Consider the following 24,896-nt stretch of genomic DNA (forward strand, 5'->3'; position numbering starts at 1 on the left):
CAAAACCATTATTGTATATTCAGCATATTTAACATGGCTTGATGGGCAGGAGTAGCAGGAACTCACCAGGGGAGGAATCTTCAGGTCGCCTTGCCAACAAGGCAAGAGGTGGTGGCAGCAGTGAGGTTTGTCTGGCAGCAGGAGCAGGAGGACTAGAGGGTATACACAAGCATACACAAACATACAAAGACGGCTGAATTCGTCCACAGCCAGCCCCACACCATGGCAGAGCCAGGTGACACCTTAAACCCAGCCTCTTAAAGGAGAAGGAGGGATGGCAAAAGGCAAACTGGGGGGAGGGGCAGAAAGCAGAACTAGGTAGGCACTAGGACCCAAGCAGAGCATTCTGCAACAAAGAAAGTCCAATGTAGAACTTTACTTTAATCTTTCAGTGGAAAAGAGTACAGTATGGCTAGTACGGTGCATCTACCAACCAGTTTGAAAGGAGCTCAGGATATTTGCTGCACCAACAACTAATCCTGAGATCAACTCACTAGAATGGCTTCCATCAATTATAGTAAATTAGTGTGGCAGCACCCCCTACACTTACATGCTGTTGGCAGCAATTACAAGAACATTTCCCTTTGCTACTGAGCAGTGCAATGCCAACACTAGGTTTTGAGGCTGAACTTATAGTGACAAGTTAGTTCAATTGCTGTCCTAAATTCAAATGCCAATGGAATATGGTCATTATTGCTGTAGTGACACAATACAGAAAATGTAAATATTTACCTGGAAGATCCAAGCTGAATTTATTCAACAACCTGGACATGATGGAAGAAGACTTTATGTGACTGAGGATCTGCAGGACAAAGAAGGTTTAATGAAAATAAAAGTTACATTAGGCATTGTGAATAAAGAGCAAAATGTTCATGGGTCAGTGCTTCCATTCTGTACTGCAAGTTAAATTTTTGTGACTCTGAACATCATGTCTAAGATTCCATTATAGAATCTTTTGTTTGATGCACAGAACTGAAGATTCTATGTATGTGTGTAGCAAATGAAACCTGTAGTATAAATGGATGTGATGTCGGGGGTGGGGGGGTGGGTGGGTGTTCACATCCGTTTTGTCATTACCTACCATCTGGCAATCCCTTTTCTACTCAGATGTGCTGAAATTAGGCTTTTGCATGCTCCTTACTGTTCTGCTCTGCCTCCCTCCCTCCCTCCCTCCTCTTTCTTAGAGTGAATGTTCCCAGGGCACCTAATGTAATGAAAAACAATTTCTGCCCTACATTGTGCAGGCATTAAGAGGCTTTTCATAATTTCAATAGGTTCTAATTATCCAGCTTGTCCCTGAAGGCATTGTAGAACTTGCCTTTTGAATAAAAATCTTTAGAATAATGAAATTGAACCATTTGGATACGTGCACAATATGTACAGCCATGCACATATTTAGAGTCTTCTGAGAAAGGATGAGTGGTACGCAAAAGCATGTTTAAGTCCACCTTTTCTATTCCCCCACAATAATCCAAACACTGTACATGAAGCAAATGAACTAGTAAATGATACCATCCCTTATATATTAGGACCACTAAGTGATCCAGGGTCTCTCATTTAGTCAAAGATATGCACTCCTATGTAAAGGGATGACAACACTAAACCAACATGAAGGGTTGTAGGACTCTTCCATTGTTGCTTTGCTGTATAATAAACAGCCAAGCTCCTAGAACGCAGCAGGACTTGTGCTGTTTTGAAGTCATTGACCATCAAAGTCTCATATGTAAACACACAGCATTGCTATTTTCAGTTTACAGTAAACATCTATAATATAATGCAGAGACACTGAAAGCTCTCATTAGAGTAAAAGGTATTCTTACACAGCCAGTGTGGTGTAGTGGTTTGAATGCTGGATCTGGTACACCCCAGTTCAAGTCTTCATTCTGTAGGGTTGCCAGCTCTGGTTTGAGAAATTCCTGGAGATTTTGGGGGTGGTTCCTGAGGAGAGTGGGGTTTGGGGAAGGGAGGGATTTCAATGGGGTTTAATGCCATAAAGGCTACCTTACAAAGCAGCCATTTTCTCCTGGTGAACTGATCTCTGTTTCCTGGAGATCAGTTGTAATAGTGGGAGATCTCTAGCTTGGAGTCTGACAAACACACAAAAAAATAGGAGTAGCACAACCTGCGAGCTGCTAATTATAATGAAATGGAGGCACCTACATGCTAAACTCAGTAGCCCCCAGAAGTTAAACTCACTTGATCTTTCATGCTTTGTGTAAGCTCAAGCATACCCTCTTTGAGGAATCTTGGCAACAGAAGACTGGTGTCTCAAACTCGTTGATTCCCAGATGAAGTATGATGGATAGTATACTAATTTGTCTATAATCTTGTTATTAATCTATTAATGTTTTCTGTATGTACTCTAAGAGAATTAATTTTTCAGAGTATTTATTATTATTCCTAAAAAGGAATTATATTGGCAAGTAACCAATTGGTAGGTAATTTAAGACCCTGAAAAACTGTGTTACTTCAATTGAACTTGACTTGAATAGTTTTACTAATATAAATTGTAATTGCTGTTCCCAGATAAAGTTTAAACATTCTGAATACGAGATACTGAGGTAGAATATTAAGTGTGGACTCCTTTCTATGTGTGCAATATACATTTTCATTTTGAGTGTATGTGTATTTTTTATGTATAAGTTTTGTAAGCTTTAGAAAGCTATCAATTTATTTTCTGATTTATTTAAGATGGTCCCTTGAATAAGCCTTCAGATGAAACACTGACATAACCAGCTTGCGTTGGCACCCAGGAGTGCTACACCAGTTCAATAAATTGAAAGCAAACCTAATTTTAAGATACACTCCTCGTAGTATGCTCCTTGTAAGGTGGGAACTGATTTAGAGAGATTTCATGGAAAGGCTATGTATGCTGAAGGTTTTTAGTTGATGGTTGAAAAATTCATTTCCTCCAAGAAACAAAACACACATACATAAAGGTTTATGTTAATCTTCTCTGTATCATTCCAATTTTAGTATATGTGCTGCTGAAGTGAGCACATAAAGGTGATTTATGAGACAATTCTATTCAGGTGCCTTTTTTTACACAACTTCACTATAACTATGTGAAGTCTGGCAATCCTACCACTCTGCTGTGGAAGCTTTCTGGGTGAAGCTTGCTTGGGCCAGTCATATACTCTTAACCTAACCTACCTCACAGGGTTCTTGTGAGAATAAAATGAAGGAGAGGAGAATGAGGTAAATCACTTTGGATCCCTACTTGGGAGAATGTGCGGTATAAATGATATAAATAAATAAATAAATTTAAACACAAGAAGTGGCTGACTCTCTCCCCCAAACCCACCCATGAATCACTAGTTAATTAAAAAAATCTAAGCAGCTGTACATAATATTGAATTTGTGACATTTATGGGTAAGGTAGGTGGCCTGTAAAACCAACAACTCCCAATAATATCATTCCACTTTGAATGCTGGAGAATTGCTAAGACAATTGTGTTTTGTTTGATATTTCTAAAGTACACTTTATACAGTTGCAACAACATGGAAAGCGGACCATCACCCAGACCTTCTGGAATGGATGAACAAGTTAATGATATACTCAACAATGGCAAAGCTAACATCCTTGGTGAACAGTAGATCCTCTACAGAGTATGAAAGAAGATGGCAAGTTTTTGTGGATTATACTAATTAAAGACTTGGATAGTTATATAAATTAATAACTTGTATAATTAGAATGTATAAGAATGATGTGAATAAGGATAAACCATGGTAAAGATTGTATAATAATTTCTTGATTCTTAGAAACTATTGTTAGAATTTAAGATGCTATTAAATCGAATGATATAGATTTACGCAAGCTTCACTATGATTATGTTTAATTTTAAGTTTATTTTTAAAATAAAATAACTTTAAAAGTACATTTTACGTTAAATTATTATTAATATTTTTAATGAGTCCAGTCTATTGTAAATATGCTTGGCTTTAAACCTATTTGTGAGTTCACATTCTCTGCCTTGTTAAGCAAAGTGGTGGCTTTCATTTAATTGCCTGTCATACCTTTCTGGTGGGAAAGTCACTCATAAAACAAGATCTGGTTCTGACAGACTATGAATAACACAAACACACTGGTTCTGTGTGCTGTTGCAACAACCCAACCCACAACATAAGACAGCAAATCCTTATTACATGGGTAGAATCTACTGCCTTGGCTTTCCCTCAGTCAGGAGCCTGGATCAGATATTTAGGTCTGAACCTTTTTGCTGTTCAGTAAAATGCCCTCTGTCCTTTCTTGTAAGAGGTGTGCAGATGATGACAGTGAGCAGTTGTTGCTGGCAGAGGAGAGACCAGATTTGATTGAGTCTTTAGATCCTGGATGCAATGCCAGCAATAACAGACGTTGCTTCAGAAGAACCAGAGTCCGAGAAAAGGAAAGAGAACGTCTGTCCATCCATGAGAGTCTGGATTATTTGACTTCACATAGCAAAGTTTACAAGAAGTGGTTGCAGGGCCAAACATACAGGTAATATCTTTAATATTTGCGCTGAAAAATATTACTAAAATACTACTAGTAAGTAGTTGGAAATCTGTGTGTGTGTGTGTGTGTGTGTGTGTGTGTGTGTGTGTTTGTTTGTTTGGGGCAGGGAGGGGGGCCAGGGATAATTGGAGAAAGATTTCTTCTTTATAACATTGTGGCACTGGCCAGTGTCTGATTTACATTGTGCTAGGTTTACCCTGTTCATTTATCTTGCAAAATGCTTACTCCACCATCCTGGATAAATATTTTGGAAAAAGTGTCATTTAAACTATTAAAACTTTAAGCAAAGCAAGCATTTTTGTAATAATTTAAATTCTTCCAGCCTGTCTGTTTACAGATAAGAAAGGACAATTTTTCCCCTTTTCAGTTGAATCCCTAGAAAATGCAGAAGACAGTTTAGCTGGTGCCTATTCTTAACAGAGGGGAAAGTACACTGAAGAATAGGGTAGGCAATCTTTGTGCCAAAACCTCCAAAATGCCTATTGGTGATGATGTTGCTGTGATCGTAAAGAGAAATTATCTATGTTTGTGTGGGTGGCTGGGTGGCTGGATGGCTTGAACCTTTGCATTGTAAGCAAAATGGTCTTGTCGACCAGTCTTCAGTGTCATTTTTCGATGAGTTGCTGTGCCGTTCACAGGTTTAAAATACCTTCCTATTCTTGCTATCCACTTTAAGTTGCATTCAAATAGATTAAAGCAAAAATCCTTTGATGCCACCTACTGGTGAAAAGCAGTAAACAGTGCACTAATCTTTCCGAGAAAATAGACAGTTAGGACATGCAAGAAAGTGACCCATTCCAAAGGGAAAATAAAATAACAGTCCAGTGGCATAATCTTTCATTACCATCAGACAAGATCATCTGGAATAAACTGTGTTCATTGCACTGCTGTTGTATTTTGCTGTTACAGACTAACATTGCAGCCCCTCTGGAATTATATGCCAAAGGAAGAAATTTATAAATGCCTACATTAGAACAACTTTTAAGCTATGCTACAAAAAGTATGGCAAGGAAGAAAGTTAACTAACTGGAGTTGTGTACTGTGGTGGATTCTGCATGGTAGAAATATAATGGATTAAAAAAGGGAAATATCCCAGCCTGAGGAATAACTTTGCATGGGTCCCTTCCACAAAGCAGGATTGACCCATTATATTTTCCTCAACCTGTTTTTTTTTTTCAAAAAACGCTAAAATTGCAATCTTTTTGAAAAATCCCTGGTTGAACCTGCTACCAAGGGAACTGCATGGGTGTCCAACCACTTAATTTTTCCTGCCCCACTGCCTGTTCTTCCACCTTACATCATGCCAGTTTCATTTCTGCTGAGCTGCTGACCAGTGCGATAGCCCACCATTTCAGAAATGTGCCCCAAGCACATTTTCTCCCCTTGGCAGCGACTGTGAGCGCCATTTCACCAAAATGTGTACAGCAACGGATTCACAATAAGCTGTTTCCTTCTCTTTCTGTTTTTTGGGTGCTCAGAGCAGGTAGCTAGGCAGATACACACCTTTGGATGTGGATGGGACGTATTGCTTTTCTCCCTTTTTGGACATAATTTATTATTTTGTATATCACAACATTAAGGTGGTTGCATGCTTCATGTTTACATGTGTTCTGGTTTCAAAGCCATAAACTCTCTCCCCTCCCCCATCTGTAGAAATGGGAGAGAAAGGTCCTGCTTCAGCTCCTGTGGTTACTGTAGATTCTCCACCAATCGGAATTGTTCCCTTAGCAGAAAGTGGGAGCAGGCAGAAAGGGGACTGTGGTGATGGAACAGCCAATCAGAACGCAGGAAAACCAGATTTTTTTTAATCTGCATGTTTGCATTGAAAAAAAAGCAGGTTTGTGCAAAGGGGCAGAAATAAAATGATTTTTTTTCCTTCACTGAAAATGGGCACCCATCCAAAGGACAAAAATAGAATAGATTCAAAAATAATGGATGTAACCTGTTATTATTTGGGGATGAGGCTTTCTGGTTTGTTTTCTTTGCTGCTAGTACTGCAAATTGTTTCTAAAGAACCCACTTCCTGACTGTGTCGTACGTGCATAGGGAATGAGAGGAAGATGGAGTATGTTGTACCTCATGAGGGAAGTGAAGCTGAAGAGATTGGTGAAGTTTAGAAGTTTCTTGATCAGCGGTCGTATTGATCCAAGCAGCCGAGCTGAAAAACATATGTGCATTAGATGTTTCTCCCCTACCCATAATGTCTAAAAAAATATAGTTGTATGTTTCAAATGGAAGCTGAAGAATACTAAAGTAGATGCTAGATGTACTGATACACTCACTCAGCTTTTGAGATTCCTTAACCAAAATACTTCCGAGATTACTGCAACTGATACACAATTCTGAGTTTTAATTTGTTTTTTAATCTTTAGAATGGACTGGGATCGGTGGTTGTTGATGGGACTTATTGGAATCATAGTGGGAACACTGGGTTTCCTGATCCATCAAACAATTGATTATCTCATCAATCTGAAATGGGAACTGGTGGAAAACTATATTCAGGTAAAATGGAAGAAAATAATGAATAACCTTCTATTTCATGTACCTCATGTACCTTTGAGTGGTACTAAACATAAATCAACACTTGACAACCTTTAGCATTAAGCTATTTGTTCCTGAGTCTCTTTCTCTACCAACACTGAACAAAAGTACTGTTGAACTATTCATTTACTGGTATGCATGGGATCCAGTGGCGAAGCTATAACGGGAACATCCAGGGACAATTGACCCAGGCGCCCCACAGTTAAGTCATGTGGGGGGTGCACAATCGCCCCCAAACCCCTCCCCCTTCCTGCCTCGCCTGGCCCCACCCCAACAGACTGCTCCCGGCAGAGCCGACTGAAAGAGTAATCTGTTCGGGACTGCTCCCTCTGCTGGCTGAAAGAGCAGTCTGTTGGGGAAGGGCCAGGCCAAGGAGGGAAGGAGGCCAGGCCCTGCCAGGCTGCCCCAGACCACTGTGGCACCAAAAGTAAGTGGAGTGCGGGGGAGGGGGCGGGGCCCTGCAGAAGAAGAAGAAGAAGAAGAAGAAGAAGAAGAAGAAGAGGAGGAGGAGGAGGAGGAGGAAGAGGAGTTTGGATTTATATCTCCCCTTTCTCTCCTGCAGGAGACTCAAAGGGGTTTATAATCTCCTTGCCCTTCCTCCCTCACAACAAACACCCTGTGAGGTAGGTGGGGCTGAGAGAGCTCCGAGAAGCTGTGACTAGCCCAAGGTCACCCAGCTGGCATGTGTGGGCGTGTACAGGCTAATCTGAATTCCCAAGATAAGCCTCCCACATTGAAGCTCAAAGAGCTGACAGAGTTTCGGGAATCAAACCCGGTTCCTCCAGATTTGATACACGAGCTCTTAACCTCCTACAACACTGCTGCTCCAAGGTTGATACAAGGTTTTATTTATTTATTTATTTGATTTTTATACCGCCCCATCCCCAAAGGGCTTGACAATCCCCAAGGTTGACAGCTTGACAATCTCCAAGGTTAATACAAGGTTGACAAGGTTGATACAAGGTTGACAGCTTAGAACATAATTAAGACAGTCATGTAGCAAATTAAAATAAAAGTTCTTTGTAAGGAGAGAGGGTGGTGTAGTGGTTAAGAGCAGGTGGATTCTAATCTGGAGAACCGGGTTTGATTCCGCACTCCTCCACCTGAGTGGCAGAAGCTTATCTGGTGAATCAAATGTGTTTCCACACTTCTACATTCGTGCTGGGTGACCTTGGACTAGTCGCAGTTCTTTGGAACTCTCTCAGCTCCACCTACCTCACAAGGTGTCTGTTCTGGGGAAAGGAAGGGAAAGGAGCTTGTAAGCCACCTTGTGTCTCCTTACAGGAGAGAAAGGTGGGATATAAAACCAAACTCTTCTTCTTTATTAGTGAACTCCATTCTGGATGGAGATAGAGGTTTTCTAGTCTAATCTATCTAGCTGAATGGTAAGGGATGCTAACTACATAGGGTGTGTGGGTGGTGGAGAGTGGAAAGTAGGAAGGAAAGAAGTTCCTTAGCGAAGGAATCTATACATCAAAGGAACAGAGTCAGAGCAGTAGAGAAAAGTTGTGCAGAGTCTTGACCCCCTCTGGCTATCTGACCCCCTCTGTCATTGAGACAGGAGACAGTGTAAAGCCCTTCACTTCCAAAACATTTTACTGACCTCAGAAGGATAGAAGGCTCAGTCAACCTTGAGCCGCCTACCTGAAACAAACGTGTCAGGATAGAACTTAGGTCTTGGGCTAGAACTTAGGTCTTGGACTGCAGTACTGCAGCTTACCACTTTGCACTGCAAGGCTCTTTCAAGGTGGATTATATGGTGTAAAACAATGTAATCAAATAGCATTAAAGAGCTATTAAACAATGCCATAGAATCAGGATTACAAAAATTAGGAATAATGCAAAATATATCTGACAAAGCTAAAATGAAATTATAAAAGTAGAAAAATGGAATTACAAAAGCTAAAATGGAACTGCAAAAGTAGAAAACAGTAAGAGCAGAATAATGCACATAAAAATGCCCAGTGGGACACACATGAATTTTTCCAATGGGCCACATAGCTCTTCAGGGCTGTTTCAAGTCAGCATTAAGGTACATAGGAAAAGCTGGAACCTCTTTCAATCCATTTTGTGATCCTAATCTGAATTGAGCACTGCATTTGCAGCTAATTCCAAAGCACTTGCAGTTCATATATGGATTGACTGCTGAATATCGTTTTTATCATTCAGATCAGCATGTTCTTAATCTGCAAGATTGCCACATGAACATCAGAAGAACCCAGCTAGATTAGACTAGTGGTTTGTCTAATCCGGCATCTTCTTTCACGTACTGGCCAACCTCTTGCCTTTTGACAGTAGTAATTAGAAATTTGTGTTGTCTGGATATGGAGTTTCCCATTGATTTAGTTATCGTTGCCTCCTTGATCTGTCTTTTTGGTGGAGATAGTGAAATGAACCACATCTAAATAGTGTACTGCTTTGTCATGCAGAGCAGCCTCCATGAGGTTCTATTTTCAATGGCCATCATACAGCAGTGCATGAACCAGACCCCTATGTTTGAGGGCAGATCCATATTTAATCACGTGGCAGAAGCTGGATAGCCTCTGTGAAGTTTCTCCTTCTAATTCGATAAATGTTCTCATTGTGCTGGCAGTTCTGTTGTTTTGTCATATGGTATGAAATATCTTCAACAGGATTATACACTCCTAGAAGCAACTGGAAGTGGTACAGAAACTACTGATTTCAAGCAGAGGATCTATATGATCATCCACATTGTACATCATGGCAGTGATGAGTAGAAGCTAGTGTGAGACAGTTACTTCCAGGTTCTTCTGTTTATTAAAGGTAGTAAGTGGACTGGTCCTGAATCTGAAGCTTCAGATTCAACAAGACAATGGAATTTGTCTGAGAAGAGAACACACCAGTATTTTATGCAAGGACGTAGGTAAGGGGGGGTGTTTCTCGGGTTCAACCCCCCCATTACATGTACAAAGCTCCGCCCCCCGTTTGTGGGTTTTTTGGTTTTTGTGTATTTTTGGGTTTTGGCCTGCGGGGGGCGCAGTTTTTAGTTGAACAGGGGTCTGCAACCTGCGGCTCTCCAGATGTTCATGGACTACAATTCCCATCAGCCCCTGCCAGCATGGCAGCTGACAGCAGGCACCCCCCAAATTTCCCCAGATTCTCCTTTTAAATCCAACCCCTTCAGCATGAATTTAAAGGGAGAATCTGAAGTTCCCAGTTAAAACATTGAAAGTGATGCTGTTTCAATGTTATTTCAACTGTGGACTCCAGATTCTCCCTTTAAGGTGGATTTATTTATTTATTTATTTATTTATTTATTTATTTATTTATTTATTTATTTATTTATTTATTTATTTATATTTTAGATTTCTAGGCCACCTCTTCCCCGAAGGGCTCGAGGCGGCTCAACAACATGGCTGTTATCAACAGCAACTCAATAACATAATATGTATATTAAACATTAAAACTCGGCAGCTTAATTACATATAATTTAAACAATCCAAGAATTCAAACAGCTTAAAACAATGTGGTTCAAACAGAAGTACATGTATAAAGGCTAAAAGCAAGGAAAAAAAGAAAGAAAAAAAAGAAAGAAAAAGGAGGGAGGAACAGGTGGGCCCAGATGGAATCACAGCAGGCCCAACCAAGGTGACAAAGATGGAAATGGAAATCGGCAGGATCTCAGTGGGGGGCAGTAAAAGGAGAATTTGAGCTCTCTAGTTTAAACACCTTGAAATTGATGCTGTTTAGGGGTGGATTCCAGCATCACAGTGGTTGCTAATGGACGGGTGGTGCAAAACTCCGATTTTGCACTGGGCTCCATTTTTTCTAGCTATGCCTCTGCCCAGAGGGGAGGGCAGAAGGGGCTGCTGGCTGGGACCCCAGCTGGTGGGGGGGGGCGGGGGAGAGCGTGCAGGAGAGTCTGCCATCCCCAGCCTTGGAGAGCTTCTTTTATAAACTATCTTACTTCGAGGAGTCAGGGGCTGGGCTTGGGAAGGCATGGCCACACCCCCACGGGCGGGTGGGGGCATAACCCTGCCCACTGAACCCCCCCATAAAAAATCTATACCTATGTCCCTGAGCTTGCCGTAGTGTTACGTTGAGTTCTAGGGGGCAGAGTATGGCTATGGTCAGTTTTAGGTTTTGGAGTTTTGTTACAATTTTGGAAACAATTTATGACTGATTAAATTAAATAAAAATAATAAATTAGGCTTAAGGCAAGGGCAGGTGCTTGGGCTTGCCTTAGTGTTACAATGAGTTCCAGGGCACAGTCCGAGAATAGGACCATGGTCAGTTTTAGGTTTTGGTTTTTTGTTACAATTTTGGGAACAATGTATGACTGAATAAATTGAATAAAAATAATAAGGGTTAGGGTTAAGACAAGGGCAGGGGCTCAGGCTTGCTTTAGTGTTACGTTGAGTTCTAGGACGGCTTCCGAGAATAGGGCTGTGTTCAGTTTTAGGTTTCCGTTTTTTGTTATAATTTTGGGAACAATTTATGACTGAATGAATTAATTAAAAATAATACATTGGGGTTAGAGTTAAGGCAAGGGCAGGGGCTCGGGCTTGCTTTACTGTTACATTGAGTTCTAGGGTGCAGTCCGAGGGCTATGGTCAGTTTTAGGTTTTGGTTACAATTTTGGGTTAAGGTAATGGCAGGGGCTTGGGCTTGCTCAAGGTCATAGATAAGGGGAGATTCTCGGGTTCAAACCCCCCCCCCCATTACATGTCCGAAGCTCTTCCCCCATTTGTGGGGGTTTTTTGGTATTTTTCGTGTATTTTTGTGCCTCTGCCCAGAGGGGAGGGTAAAAGGGGAAGGAATAAAAGAAGGAATAAGAGGGGAAGTCCTCCTATGGATTAAAAACTGGTTGAGAAACAGGAAGCAAAGAGTGGGTGTAAATGGGAAATTCTCACAATGGAGAGATGTAAGGAGTGGTGTCCCCCAAGGATCCGTTTTGGGACCAGTGCTCTTTAACCTATTCATAAATGACCTGGAAGTAGGGGTGGGTAGCGTGGTGGCCAAGTTTGCAGATGATACCAAATTATATAGTGTGGGTGAGAACATAAAGGATGCGAAGAGCTCCAAAGCGGACCTTGATAAGTGGGTGGAGTGGGCTAAAGAAATGGCAAAATGCAGGTTCAATGTAGCAAAATGTAAGAGGTAGGAGTACACATAGGGACAAAAATCCAAACTTCACATACTGAGAGGGTCCAGTGCTATCAGTCACAGACCAGGAAAGGGATTTGGGCGTCTTAGTTGATAGTTCCGTGGGAATGTCAACTCAATGCATGGCAGCTGTGAAAAAGGCAAACTCATATGTTGGGGATAATTAGGAAAGAAATTGAGAATAACACTGCAAAGATTGTCATGCCCTTATGTAAAGCCATTAGTCGTGTGCCACTTAGGTACTGGCTAATGTTCGAGGATTCTGGTAAATACATCCTCAAAAGGATGATGAAGAGATAGAAAAAGTGCAGAGAAGGGCAACTTGCGAGGATGATTGAGGGACTGGAGCCACCTTCCTTATGAGGAGAGGAGGCTGCAGCGTTTGGGACTCTTTAGCTTGGAGAGGGAGACGTCTAGAGGGATATGATTGGAAGTCTATAAAATTATGCATGGGGTAGAAAATGTTGACAGAGAGAAATTTTTCTCTCTTTCTCCTGTACTAGAACAAGGGGGGCATTCGTTAGTAGGGGAAGAATTAGGACTAATAGAAACACTTCTTCATAGCGTGTGATTGGTGTTTGGAATATGCTGCCACAGGAGGTGGTGATGGCCATAACCTGGATAGCTTTAAAGGGGGCTTGGACAGATTTATGGAGGAGAAGTGGATTTATGGCCTACCAATCTTGAGTCCTCTTGATCTGAGATTGCAAATGCCTTAACAGTCCAGGTGCTTGGGAGCAACAGCCATGAAGAAGGCCATTAGTTCACATCCTGCATGTGAGCTCCCAAAAGGCTGTGGTGGAGTCACTCTGAGAGTAGCAGAAGCTGGACTAGATGGACTCTGGTCTGAGAGTCCAGCTGAAGCGATTACCGTATGTTCTTATGTTCTTAAGGGAAGGAATAAAAGAAGAATAAGAGGAGAAGTCCTCCTATGGATTAGAAACTGGTTGAGAAACAGGAAGCAAAGAGTGGGTGTAAGTAAAATTCTCACAATGGAGAGATGTAGGAGTGAATTGTCCCCACAGGATCCGTTTTGGGACCAGTTAGCTCTTTAACCTATTCATAAATGACCTGGAAGTAGGGGTGGGTAAGCGTGGTGTAGGAGTTTGCAGATGATACCAAATTGTATATATAGTGTGGGTGAGAACATAAAGGAAGTTGAAGAGCTCCAAAGCGGACCTTGATAAATTAGTGGAGTGGGCTAAAGAAATGGCAAAATGCAGGTTCAATGTAGCAAAATGTAAGAGGTAGGAGTGCACATAGGGGCAAAAATCCAAACTTCACATACTGCGCTACAGGGGTCAGTGCTATCAGTCTGAGACCAGGAAAGGGATTTGGGGCGTCTTAGTTGATAGTTCATTAGGAATGTCAGCTCAATGCATAACAGCTGTGAAAAAAGGCAAACTCATGTGTTGGGGATGATTAGGAAAGGAATTAGGAATAAAAAAACTGCAAAGATTATCATGCCCATATATAAAGCCATTAGTCGCGACCGCGCCGGAGTACTGGCTAATGTTCGAGGATTCTAATTAGCCCATCCTCAAAAAAAGGATATTGAAGAGATAGAAAAAGTGCAGAGAGAACTAGCGAGGATGATTGAGGGACTGGAGCCACCTTCCTTATGAGGAGCTGCAGCGTTTGGGACTCTTTAGCTTGGAGAGGAAGGCGTCTAGAGGGATATGATTGGAAGTCTATAAAAAAAAATTGTATGGGGTAGAAAATGTTGACAGAGAGAAATTTTTCTCTCTTTCTCACAATACTAGAACCAGGGGGCATTCATTGAAAATGCTGGGGGGAAGAATTAGGACTAATAAAAGGAAACACTTCTTCACGCAACGTGTGATTGGTGTTTGGAATATGCTGCCACAGGAGGTGGTGATGGCCACTAACCATGATAGCTTTAAAAGGGGCTTGGACAGATTTATGGAGGAGAAGTCGATTTATGGCTACCAATCTTGATCCTCTTGATCTGAGATTGCAAATGCCTTAACAGTCCAGGTGCTTGGGAGCAACAGCCGCAGAAGGCCATTGCGTTCACATCCTGCATGTGAGCTCCCAAAGGCACCTGGTGGGTCACTGCGAGTAGCAGAAAGCTGGACTAGATGGACTCTGGTCTGATCCAGCTGGCTTGTTCGTATGTTCTTATGTTCTTAAAGGTGCTGCCGGCTGGGAGCCCAGCTGGTTGGGGTGGGGGTGGGGGAGGGTGTGGTAGGGGAGTCTGCCATCCTCGGCCTTGGAGAGCTGCTTTTATAAACGCTGAGATCTGGGCTGGGGCTTGGGGAGGCATGGCCACACCCACAGGAGCAGGTTGGGGTGTGACCCTGCCCTCCCGAACCCCGCATAAAAAATCTATACCTACATCCGTGATTTTATGCCATTTCTCCCAATATTGATTTATTTGTCAAACCAACAGAAAGACAATTTTCATATGACCTGGATCTGCATACTTGGAACTGGACTGGCTATGATCATTGTATCATCAGGACTTGTTGTGGTAAGGACTAAACTTTGCTACGTGCTCAGCTATTGTAATAACAGGTTGTGGAAGATGGAAGGTTATGCTGATGGTTAAAGAGAATGAAAACTAATTATTATGTTCTGTAGATCTCAGTAACATCAAAGATGAAACATCAAAGATTCAAAAGAATGGCATTCTTGCCCCAAACCAGCATAACTGAAGAATTAACATGGAATCCTTTAGCAGATCAAATATTTCTAAATTAAAAGCATATGGAATTCTTCGGGGCTATATGTGTTATTCCTTGGATTTTTTCCTAGATAGGTGAAGATGCTTTTGTTTCAATGAAAATTTCCTTATTTTTGCTTTGATTTTTTTCTTTTTGTTAGCTTGACTATATTGATCCCTATTGAAACTGATTAAAAAAATCTGAATAGTCATGTTGAAAAGCTGTCTACTACTAATAATACAGACAATTGTTTGTTAAGACTTTAAATTGTTATTTGATCTCATCAGTGATGTAGGTATAGATTTTTTTATGGGGGTTCAGGGTTTGGGGCCACACCCCCACCCACCACTGGGGGCATGGCCATGCCTCTCAAGCCCCACCCCCAGCTGCAGTGCTTATAAAAGCAGCTCTCCGAGGCCAGGGATGGCAGATTCCCCTGCCCCCCCACCCCACCCCGTCCCGTCCCCCCTCTGGCTGGCAGCCAGCAGTCCCTTATGCCCTCCCCTCCAGGTAAAGACATAGCTAGGGAAAATGGAGCCCAGTGCAAAATCGGAGTTTTGTGCCCCCTCCCATGGGCAGCTGCTGTGATGCTGGAATCCACCCCCAAACAGCATCACTTTCAATGGTGTTTAAACTAGCCCAGATTCTCATTTTAAATCCACCTTAAAGGGAGAATCTGGAGTACCCAGTTAAAACAACATTGAAAGTGATGCCGTTTTTGGATGGAGAATCTGGGAAACTTGGGGGGGGGGGTGCCTGCTATCAGGGGTTCAATTGTTAAGTTAGCCGACCTAACTTTCAGAGTATCTTTAGGATACTCTCCTGATGATACCACCCAGGTTTTGTGAAGTTTGGTTCAGGGGGTCCAAAGTTATGGACCATCAAATGTGTAGCCCCCATCTTCTATATTAGCTCTCATTAGAAACAGTGGGGGATGGGGGCACCCCTTTGGGAGTCCATAACTTTGGACCCCCTCAATCAAACCTCACCAAACCTAGGTGGTATCATCAGGAGAGTCTCCCAACAAGTCCCTGAAATTTTGGTGCTGCTAGCCTAAAAACTCCGCCCCCTACAGGCCAAAATAAAAAAGCTCTAAACAATACAAAAATCCACAAAATGCGGGGTGGAGCTTTGGACATGTAATGGGGGGGGTTGAACCCGAGAACCCCCACTTACCTATATCTTTGGATCTCATGCTGCATCAAATGAAATAAGATGTAGACTTCTAAGCTACATTCTTCAAGGTTCTTTAGACATTTCTTAGTTGATCTTGAGTACGTTCCACTTAAAGTTTCTCTTTACTGAAAATTCCACTTTAGTTTATAGTTTTGATTAGAAAGTACTAAAAGTTTGACTACTATGCAGTCAGTCATTGTTGTTATGTGATTGTTAAAGCACTGTTATTTTTTTTCTTTTTGCAGTTCTTCTGTCCAACAGGTGTACCAAGTGGGCTTCCAGAAGTCATTGGTTTTTTAAATGGTGCTTCTATTCAGCATATTTTTAATATCAAGACTTTTGGAGGAACATTTGTTTCTTGTGTTCTGGCTGTAGCTTCTGGACTCTTCTGTGGACCAGAAGGTCCCATGATTCACTTGGGGTAAGGGACAAATATTTTAGAAGCCTCAGATGTAAATTGTCTTGAGTGATGTTCATAATGGCGTAAATTATCCTTAAGATGTCCTTACCTATTACATATCAAAAGTATATATGGGAGTAAACAACAATATCTGGGACTTTTTAGAAAAGCTGATCTTGGGCCTGAAATTTGTCTTTACTGCAAATACTACTAAAATTATAGGAATTGTGCCAGAGCCCAGTCATGTGTCACTCATTTCAAAGTGGCTTGTGCTGGAAACATTCCTATGGGTTGTACAACCACAGCATTTCCTTCTGAATTTTATTTGTTTAAGCCTTTATGTTTTGATGGTTATTACTTCCTGTCCTCTGTCTGCAACAACATAAAATCTTTTTCTTCTTTTCTGAATCATTTTACATGGGGAGATGTTCTAAAATATATGTTCTAAAAATTATTTCAGTTTTTAAAATAAATATCAATACTTGAACCTACAGTGGTCCTCAAACTGGCAATCTCAGATTGGAATTCATCCCTCATACATATCCTGCTTAATCTGGGACTGCTAAGAACCATCAAGGGCCCTCAAACAGAGATTCTGTCTGATCCTCCATATTCCCAATTAAAACACTCAAAAAATCCCCAGCTTACTATTAGCCTGAATTGGTTGATAATTGTTATGTATGCATAAGTTACATTCTTCTAAGACCATTGACTTGAATGACTGTTAAAAAAATTATAATTCTGCTTAAGATCACATTGATATGTTTTCTTTTTGAGAAGAAGCTATTAAATGTGATTAAAAAACACTACCCCTCAACTACTGGTCAGTGATATTCATATAATCCTATGGATTTTTTGCTCACTGTCAATCATGATTTCAGAAACTGAAGTAAATTTCAGCAAATTCATAATAAAAATCTATGATGCATCAAAAACTACAGATATTCCACTATGGCACAAGAACAGCTAACTCATCTAGCTGTTTTCTCTCACGATTGTGAATTTATAAGAGAGATTGTTTTGGGTAAAATACTTCAATGACTCAGTGGAAAAGGTCAGAAAAATAAAACTTTAAACTGGTTTGGTCTATTAAAAAAAGTTTGCTGCTGTAATGGTCCATTAAAATAAAATAAAAAATAACAAGTAAAGGCCAATAAGAACCTTGCTCATATGCATTTAATCAAAAGGATCACAGTTTATCTTGTCAAGTTGTCTCTAATAGAACATTTCGGAGCTTATGTCAGTTTTCTTATTTCTTGGAACAGGAAAATTAATGTAAAATCTTAATGAGTTGAACTGTTTATTTGATTTAAAATTGGTCATCTTGTGCATCATTCACGGGAGGCACAAGATAGTACAAGAAAGTTTCAAATGGTGCTTTAAATATGTTTAAAACTGTATCTTGAACTGAATGCATGGCATATTTTTGTGAGTCTGTAAATTGTAAATTCATCATCTGAAGAATCAAAATTGCTCCACAGCTCTGTGCTGAGTACTTTTTTTAAAAAAAAAAAATGTTGTAAAAGTGCAAGTTAAATGTCCTGCTAATGCTTATAAATTATTTCTTTTTCAGTGCAATAATAGGATACGGATTGAGCCAGTTCCACTCCAAAATTCTTGGAATTCATCTTCCTTCCTTGACCAGGTTTTGGAATTCAGCTGACAAGTAAGGAAACTTATCAAGTGCATTTATCAAAATATGCAAGTTTGAGGTATATAGCTGTGTAGAAAGGTTGTAGATATTTCTGCTGCAATTTTTAAACTATTTGTGTGGCTCATGATGCAGCATGGGATTTCAGTTATCCTGAAACGGCTAGATTTTACTCTATCTATGCAAGTACTCAGTCTGAATATTGGTGCAGGCTGTACGCGCCTGTGTGTCCATCTCTCCTCTTTTGCTGTAAGGAGAAAGCAGGGAGATCTTTCCAGAAGCTCATATGATTCTAGTCATGTGACTTCAACAGTTAACTCTTACTTGACTGAATGAAACAGGCACTTGTAAAATCCTAACATATTTTCATACCTCCATAGGACTGTAGTAATCCTTTTTCAGAGGGACTGCTGCCAAGTTGAGGTTTCAGAGAAATGAAAGGAAAACCAATGATTACCTCATAGCAAACAGAAACATCTGTGTTCCTGTTGTTAAATTTAAGTATTTATTTTAATGTGTAAGAATTGTTAGTATTAGAAACACATACATTTAATGAGAAAGGTCACCCTCAAGTTTAGAAGTCTGCTTGCTCCTATAATATCACCCTGAGTCAACACTTTTCTTACCCTTGGCACTGTGTACAAAGTGATATTACTTTCAGGTTCATATCAGGTCAGGAAGATAAAGATGATCTTGACAAACCTGTCCTGGGAGGGAATTTTAAGTGGGCAGTGCTTGGCAAGCCAGGTGTGACTAGTTACTGCTTTTGTTGGGGGCATCAGCTGCCACTGCTTCGTTTTGTTTAAAACAGACATTTTGCTGTGTTCAAATGAAACTGTAGGTTTTTATATGGAGTCTTATAAGATTACAAAACTTCAAAGCATGTTTTGCTTTGTTTTTTTGTTAATTGTTAGGTGGGGTTAACTGGAATACTAGGAACAGTGCTACATCCACTGGCTTTGAGTGACTTCAGTGTCTAACTCTGTGGGTCATTCTGACTTTAAACATGTCTAAAATGGAATCTTCTTCCTAGCTCACTGTATAGCAACTCTTTATGTCTAAAGAGCACAGAACTGTTATACAGAACTCTGAAAAAGCTGTGCTGTGTTGTCGTTTTTGTCTAAAGTGTTCCCCCCCCCTCTCGTAGGAGGAATTTCATTACTGCTGGTGCAGGAGCAGGAATTGCCTCTGTATTCCATGCTCCGGTGGGGGGACTTCTATTTACACTGGAGGAAGTGGCCTCTTTCTGGGACATTAAACTGGCCTGGCAAACATTCTTCTGCTGCATGATGGCTGCTTTCACTACAGATTTACTCTCCTCTTCTCTCTGTGGATTTGTCTACAGGGGACAGTTTGGATTTTTCAAAGCAGAGAAAAGGATTTTATTCTGGGTATGTGCCACATTTATCAACAACCTGGTGTTACCTGGCAGCATCTATATTGCTTTGAACCTATTAACATATTTAAAACATCAGGGCCAGATCTACAATTTTTTGGAAGGGGGCAAAAGTACAGTTTTTGCTTCTACAGCTTTGTCTTGAACAACCAACCTCTTTCTTGTTCTCACACAAGAATGCCCACAATTTCTGGTTTGTTTCCATGGCTAAGAGTAAATATAACAAAGAAGTCAAATAGCTTTCTGTGGTTTGAGATTTCAGCAGGAATGTAGCTAAAATAACACCTTTTTTTGTTCACTTTCTAAGGTGCTACTATGTAGTTTGACTATGAAGTCAAGCCTTACTATCTTGTCTTTAAAAATGGTGACATAAATCTTTAGATTAATGGGTGGCAGTCTTATTTCTTGCATCGTTCCCATTAATTTTTTTTGGCCTAGACTATTAGTTCTACAAAACATATTTAATATACATTTGCAGAGAGATAAATTTAAGCCTACATCCATGGGGAATATGTTCCAGGAAGCTTAAGATACCACAGTTCTATTCTGTTTTGAGTTCTGTTCAATAGATACAAACCCCTTCTCTCAAACCAATTTTGCCCTAACTTGACCTATATGAATTGTCATAATGTGAAATTGTATAATGTCCTTCCTTTCTGTTTTAAACATCTGTGGTTCTTCTTTAAGATTCTGCTCAATGTGCAAAAAAATAAATGTCTCTGTAATTATCCTACCAAATGATACAGGGGATTGTAATGGTTGCTCCTTTAAATAACATTTTACAGTTGTTTTACAAGCTCATTTTGAGGGCATTTCATGAAACAACACTTGATGTTGACTTCTGTTTTCCCTAAGGAAATTCTGGATAGAGTTGCTGCCAACACGATTTTCACCGGGGATCCACAGTTTTTCAGCTTAGGCAAATATCTAGGAAAATATGACTTTTGTGTTTTATAGGAACGACCAATTGAGTTTACAGTGAATAAACTCTACAGGAGAAGCTTGTGAGTTATTTTCCAAGATAAATATTTCTTTTCTTTTGTTCACCCTGCTCATCATAGTGTAGTAAAAAGGTCTTTATTGCACAATATCTCATTGCTTTTTCTGAACTGGAGAATTTTATAGATATCTGACGATAATTTCAGTTTTGTTGGTCTGCCGTAGAAGAGCTCTGTCAAATCCAGTAGCATTTTAGAGCCTGACTGGTCTCTAAGGTGCTACTGGGCTCCAATATAGATGTTTGAATTTATTATCATGAAAGCAATTATTTGCTTGGGAGCAATCCTCACAAAACACAAGTTTCACAACATTCTCTTAATTAGAAGGTAAAGCTCATAGACTTTAAGGAACTCATATATAAGATTAAAATAAATAAATAAAATAAAATATCCTTAATCAGCACAGTGAACTCTTGTAGAAATTATGAAGCAATAGAAACATAATGTTTTAAGTGTAAATGTAACCTCAGCTTGTGGGTTCTGTGGGGCAGTACTTGGAATGAGTTGCAACAACAATTTTTAAACAACAAAATGGTTTACTTTTCTTTACATATAACATATAACATCAACATTTAACGTTACAATTCAAGGTCCTGTTCAGGTTGCGTTTCAAGTCCTTCTATTTACAGTCTACTGAAATTGCCAAGTCCAAAATCTTCTTTGCAAGTTGGCTGGCTCCTGAAGACTCCAAGGGCTTGATGAACAGGTTGCAACATGATGAAGGTCTCCAGGAGAACTCTCACCCATTACAATCACAAAAGAAAACCCTGAAACAATAAACTTCAACATTTACAACATAGCAAAAACAACTACCTTCCCAGTAGTTCCCAATAATATTGCAATTACCTTAACAAGGTGTTAAGGGCTTATAGAAATCAAGGTCCGAGTCTGGTACCCTTGTCTTCTGCAAAGAGCTCTTTCAGCCTTTCTGCTGCTCTGAGTCTCCACCCCCTTACTGGGTCAACCCATTCTGGGCCAACCCATTCTGGGCATGGGGGTTACATAAACACACTTTTTCAGCTTTTCTCTTTCTAATGTTATGGATCATGTTCACAGATATCAAGTTTCATATATTCTGTTATGCAGTTGTCTGGGAGAAATCCCATGTATTTAGGATTGCCGGCCTCCAGGTGGGGCCAGACTACAGACATCAGTTCCTCTGGGGGAAATGGAACATTCAGAAGGCAGGCTTTATGCTATTATATCCCTGTTAAACTCCTCCCCTTTTTCAAACACCACCCTCCACAGACACTGCACCCAATTCTCTAGGAATTTCCCAAGCTGAAGTTGGTATCCCTGCCTGTGTTAAGACTTAATTTTGTTTTCAAACTGAAAAATTATAGTACAGGATTCCATGTATTGTGCTGCTCACCTAAACAGCGTTTGGAAATTCATAATCTTTTGAAATTAAACAAGAGCTCAGCTCATGTATGATAAAGCTCTGTAGTAAAATTGGCATAGAGCTTCAGTCATTGAATGGTATGGAGTCATCTGCTGGCCAGCACTGACAAACAAATGTATTTCCTGAAAACCATGTTCTAAACACTCACAAGGGGAGAAGCGTTTGGGGGGCTGTTGACCCTTCATGGTTTGGAATGTCTGATATGCCCCTCTTTCCCATCCCATCCCCTTGCCTTGCACTTTGCTGAGGCACTGCAAGCCCTGGAGCAGCTGGAGCTGAATGGGGCTGAGGAGAAGAGGACAGGCTCTTCTCTTCCTCCCCTACCAATTTAAAACTCAGAGCAGTGTTATACTTGGCTTTGTCAAAAGTCACAGGTAGACCTGTGCCTGTCTGATAGGCTTGGCCTTCCACAAAGATCTTGGGAAAGTGAGAGGACAAGAAGAATGGAGAGCCTATTCATGTGCATTATGTGCCATCAAGTCATTTCTGATTTATTAATCAACGACCGCCAAAACGTGCTCTCGTTAACAGCCTTTCTCAGGTCATGCAAACTGAGGGCCGTGGCTTCCTTTATTGAGTCATTCATTCCATTTCATGATGGGCCTTCCTCTTTTTCTACTGTCTTCAATATTGCCTCAGTAATGTTGTTGTTACTAGGGTGTCTTTTCCAGTGACTATAGTACAGTAGCTTCCATTTAACCATTTTAGCTTCTAGCAACATAATTACCAGATCGAGTAATTTTCTTGGGCTGTACTTTATCAGGCTGAGAATGAGAATGAGATGTGTTTGGTTTTTCCCATGTCAAAATGTGCTGTATCTTTAAAAAAAATCAAGGAAAAGGCTGGGCTGAAAAACTTGGGTTGGGTTTTTATGTGTGCAGAGGGGTTCAAAGAGGGGCATTATATATATATATATAATTATATATTTAAACACACACACACATATATATATATTATATATTATATATATATATATTATATATATAAACACACACACACACACACACATGCCATCAATTTGTACTTTTGCCCCCTTTACAAATGTAGATCTGGTCCTGATTACAAGAGCAATCTGCTTCTTATACACCTAATTACTGCTTATTTGCTAAGCTGTTGTTCATATTGTTTCTTACACAGTGGCTGTTATGTATCAACTAAATGGCAAAATTCATAGAACATGTTGTTTCTTTTTCTTTCAATTCAGGTTAAGAATTTACTGGATATGAGTGTATTGGCCTTTGTTCCAGCCATTTTCCTTGGAATACTTGGGGGCCTTTTAGGAGCTTTCTTTGTTTTCCTGAATATCAAGATTAATAAATTACGTATGTGGTTCTTCTGCATGATTCCAAAAACATGCCTCAGAAAAACAGCCAAGCTGTTAGAATCTGTGCTGATTCTTGTAAGTATTTAATGGCATTTTGTTGAATGTTCCAAAAGTCATATTTGCTCTAGTTTCAGTGAGAATGAAAACCTGGGTATGAAAAACAAAGGATGAGCAGACAGCCCCATTGGCGCTACGCCACTGTTTGAATCCCACCATCATGGGAACCTGTTACTGAAATTTTTGGATCCCACCACTGATGCTCCCTCACCTTCCCCTTCCTCCGCTAGGGTGGTGGGCCATGTGAAGATGGCCTGCCCCATCCCTTTCACTCCATAAGGCAGTGGTTTTCAAGGAAGGCATGGTTGGTTCCCTTGTATCAGAGGGTGTTGCTTTGACGGCCAGCAGATGGCGCTGTTGCAGAACAGAACTGTGGTTCCAACTGTCACAGGTGAGGCATGTACACAATAACTGGCACAGTTGTGACGTGTACACAACAGGAGGTGCGAAAACAGTATGGAAACCTGACCGCACGCGAATGCGATGTTGTGTGAAAATTTCACAGCAATCAGTCCAGTAGTTTGGTAGATTACCTGTCAGCAGAAAAACGCACTGATAGATTTTTATATATATACATATATACTCAAATGCAACTTTTTTCAGGTATGTAATCAAAAAGATGAGGTGGTTGTAAAAACCTGGTGTAACATTTTTAGGGGGAGGGGCATCTTGTATTTGGGATCATCTTTGTTTCAAATAAATACAGTAATTTATTTAGAAATTTGTTCTCTGCCTTCTCCAAACTAGTTTGAGGCAACTTACAACAATAAAACAATTTACTTTGCATGCTGTTAATTGAGGCTGAACTGCTCAAATTTAATGTTTATTTATTTCTAGCTTTGAAGGAGTTGAAATACCTTTAACTATATAGAACACAACACACCTATATGGCTGCTTCCACACTAAGGATTTCTCCACATTTCAGCCACTCAGCTGGAATGGGTTTTTTTCCATGTTCCCATATGACATCATCCTCTGCTTGTGCACTAACCATTAGCAGCCTGTTCTTTCCATTAAAAAAAAACACCAAAAAACCTGTTATTTTAAACCTGTAAAAAAGCAGTACTTCCAGTTTGGGACACTATCCGCAAAAACAGTTGCTTGGGTTTGCAGAACAAAGAAATTAATTGCAGAATTTCCATAAAGAACTAGTCAGTTACTGGTCAGTTACTTTTTTACTTTGTTGCTGACTGTAAAAGGCAAGTCTTGGCAATAATTAGCATAATAGAAGGGAATTCTCTGCCATTTAGGCAGAGGGGAGAAGAGGCTCTGCAAATTTGAGGGTTTTTAAAAGTTCTTAAAGGTGTTGTTTTTATCTGTGTTACTCATATAAATAAATAAATAAAACAAAAAGAAACGGGGATAATTTAAAACTCAGCCTGCCTTTTTGGGAGGGGGAGGGGATCATCGTAATGTCTGCAAATAGGTGGAGTTTTATTTAAAAGTTGTTTTTTTAAAATGCCATAATATATCTATGTAGTGCTACATTACCCATACTCCTCAAATTTAAATAAAATGTGGTGGGTGGATAATTTTTAGGATCATGTGAGAACACAGAGGGAACTTCAAAGCACTTTAGGTGTGAATGGGAAACGACCGCTACAGGTGGAGAGAAAATGATTGTCCTCGGCTGTCTTTAATT

The 24,896-nt window shown here is 40.3% G+C and overlaps 1 protein-coding gene and 1 non-coding gene across 4 annotated transcripts in view; one reads left to right on the forward strand and one right to left on the reverse strand.

Moving 5' to 3' along the window:
• Positions 1–2,896: 2,896 nt before the first annotated feature.
• On the reverse strand, positions 2,897–3,000 carry LOC125439548. The gene has a single exon (XR_007245546.1). It is a non-coding gene; the product is annotated as a U6 spliceosomal RNA (small nuclear RNA).
• A 992-nt stretch (positions 3,001–3,992) lies between these two features.
• The window catches only part of LOC125439145 (H(+)/Cl(-) exchange transporter 6-like), a 73,627-nt gene continuing 52,723 nt past the window's right edge, over positions 3,993–24,896 (forward strand). For 2 of the 3 annotated variants that reach the window (XR_007245487.1, XM_048508067.1), the window contains exons 1-6: positions 3,993–4,480; positions 6,868–6,997; positions 16,272–16,447; positions 18,000–18,092; positions 19,225–19,468; positions 23,078–23,272. Coding sequence is in view for 2 of the 3 variants with exons in the window: in XM_048508067.1 (XP_048364024.1) it covers positions 4,233–4,480; positions 6,868–6,997; positions 16,272–16,447; positions 18,000–18,092; positions 19,225–19,468; positions 23,078–23,272 (1,086 nt within the window). In the remaining variant the exon portion in view is untranslated. Of the gene's footprint in view, positions 4,481–6,867; positions 6,998–14,576; positions 14,658–16,271; positions 16,448–17,999; positions 18,093–19,224; positions 19,469–23,077; positions 23,273–24,896 lie in introns of all 3 variants that reach the window. The other variant, XM_048508068.1, reaches the window with a different exon arrangement.

Source organism: Sphaerodactylus townsendi, linkage group LG09, assembly GCF_021028975.2.
Source record: "Sphaerodactylus townsendi isolate TG3544 linkage group LG09, MPM_Stown_v2.3, whole genome shotgun sequence".
NCBI classification, from domain to species: domain Eukaryota; kingdom Metazoa; phylum Chordata; class Lepidosauria; order Squamata; family Sphaerodactylidae; genus Sphaerodactylus; species Sphaerodactylus townsendi.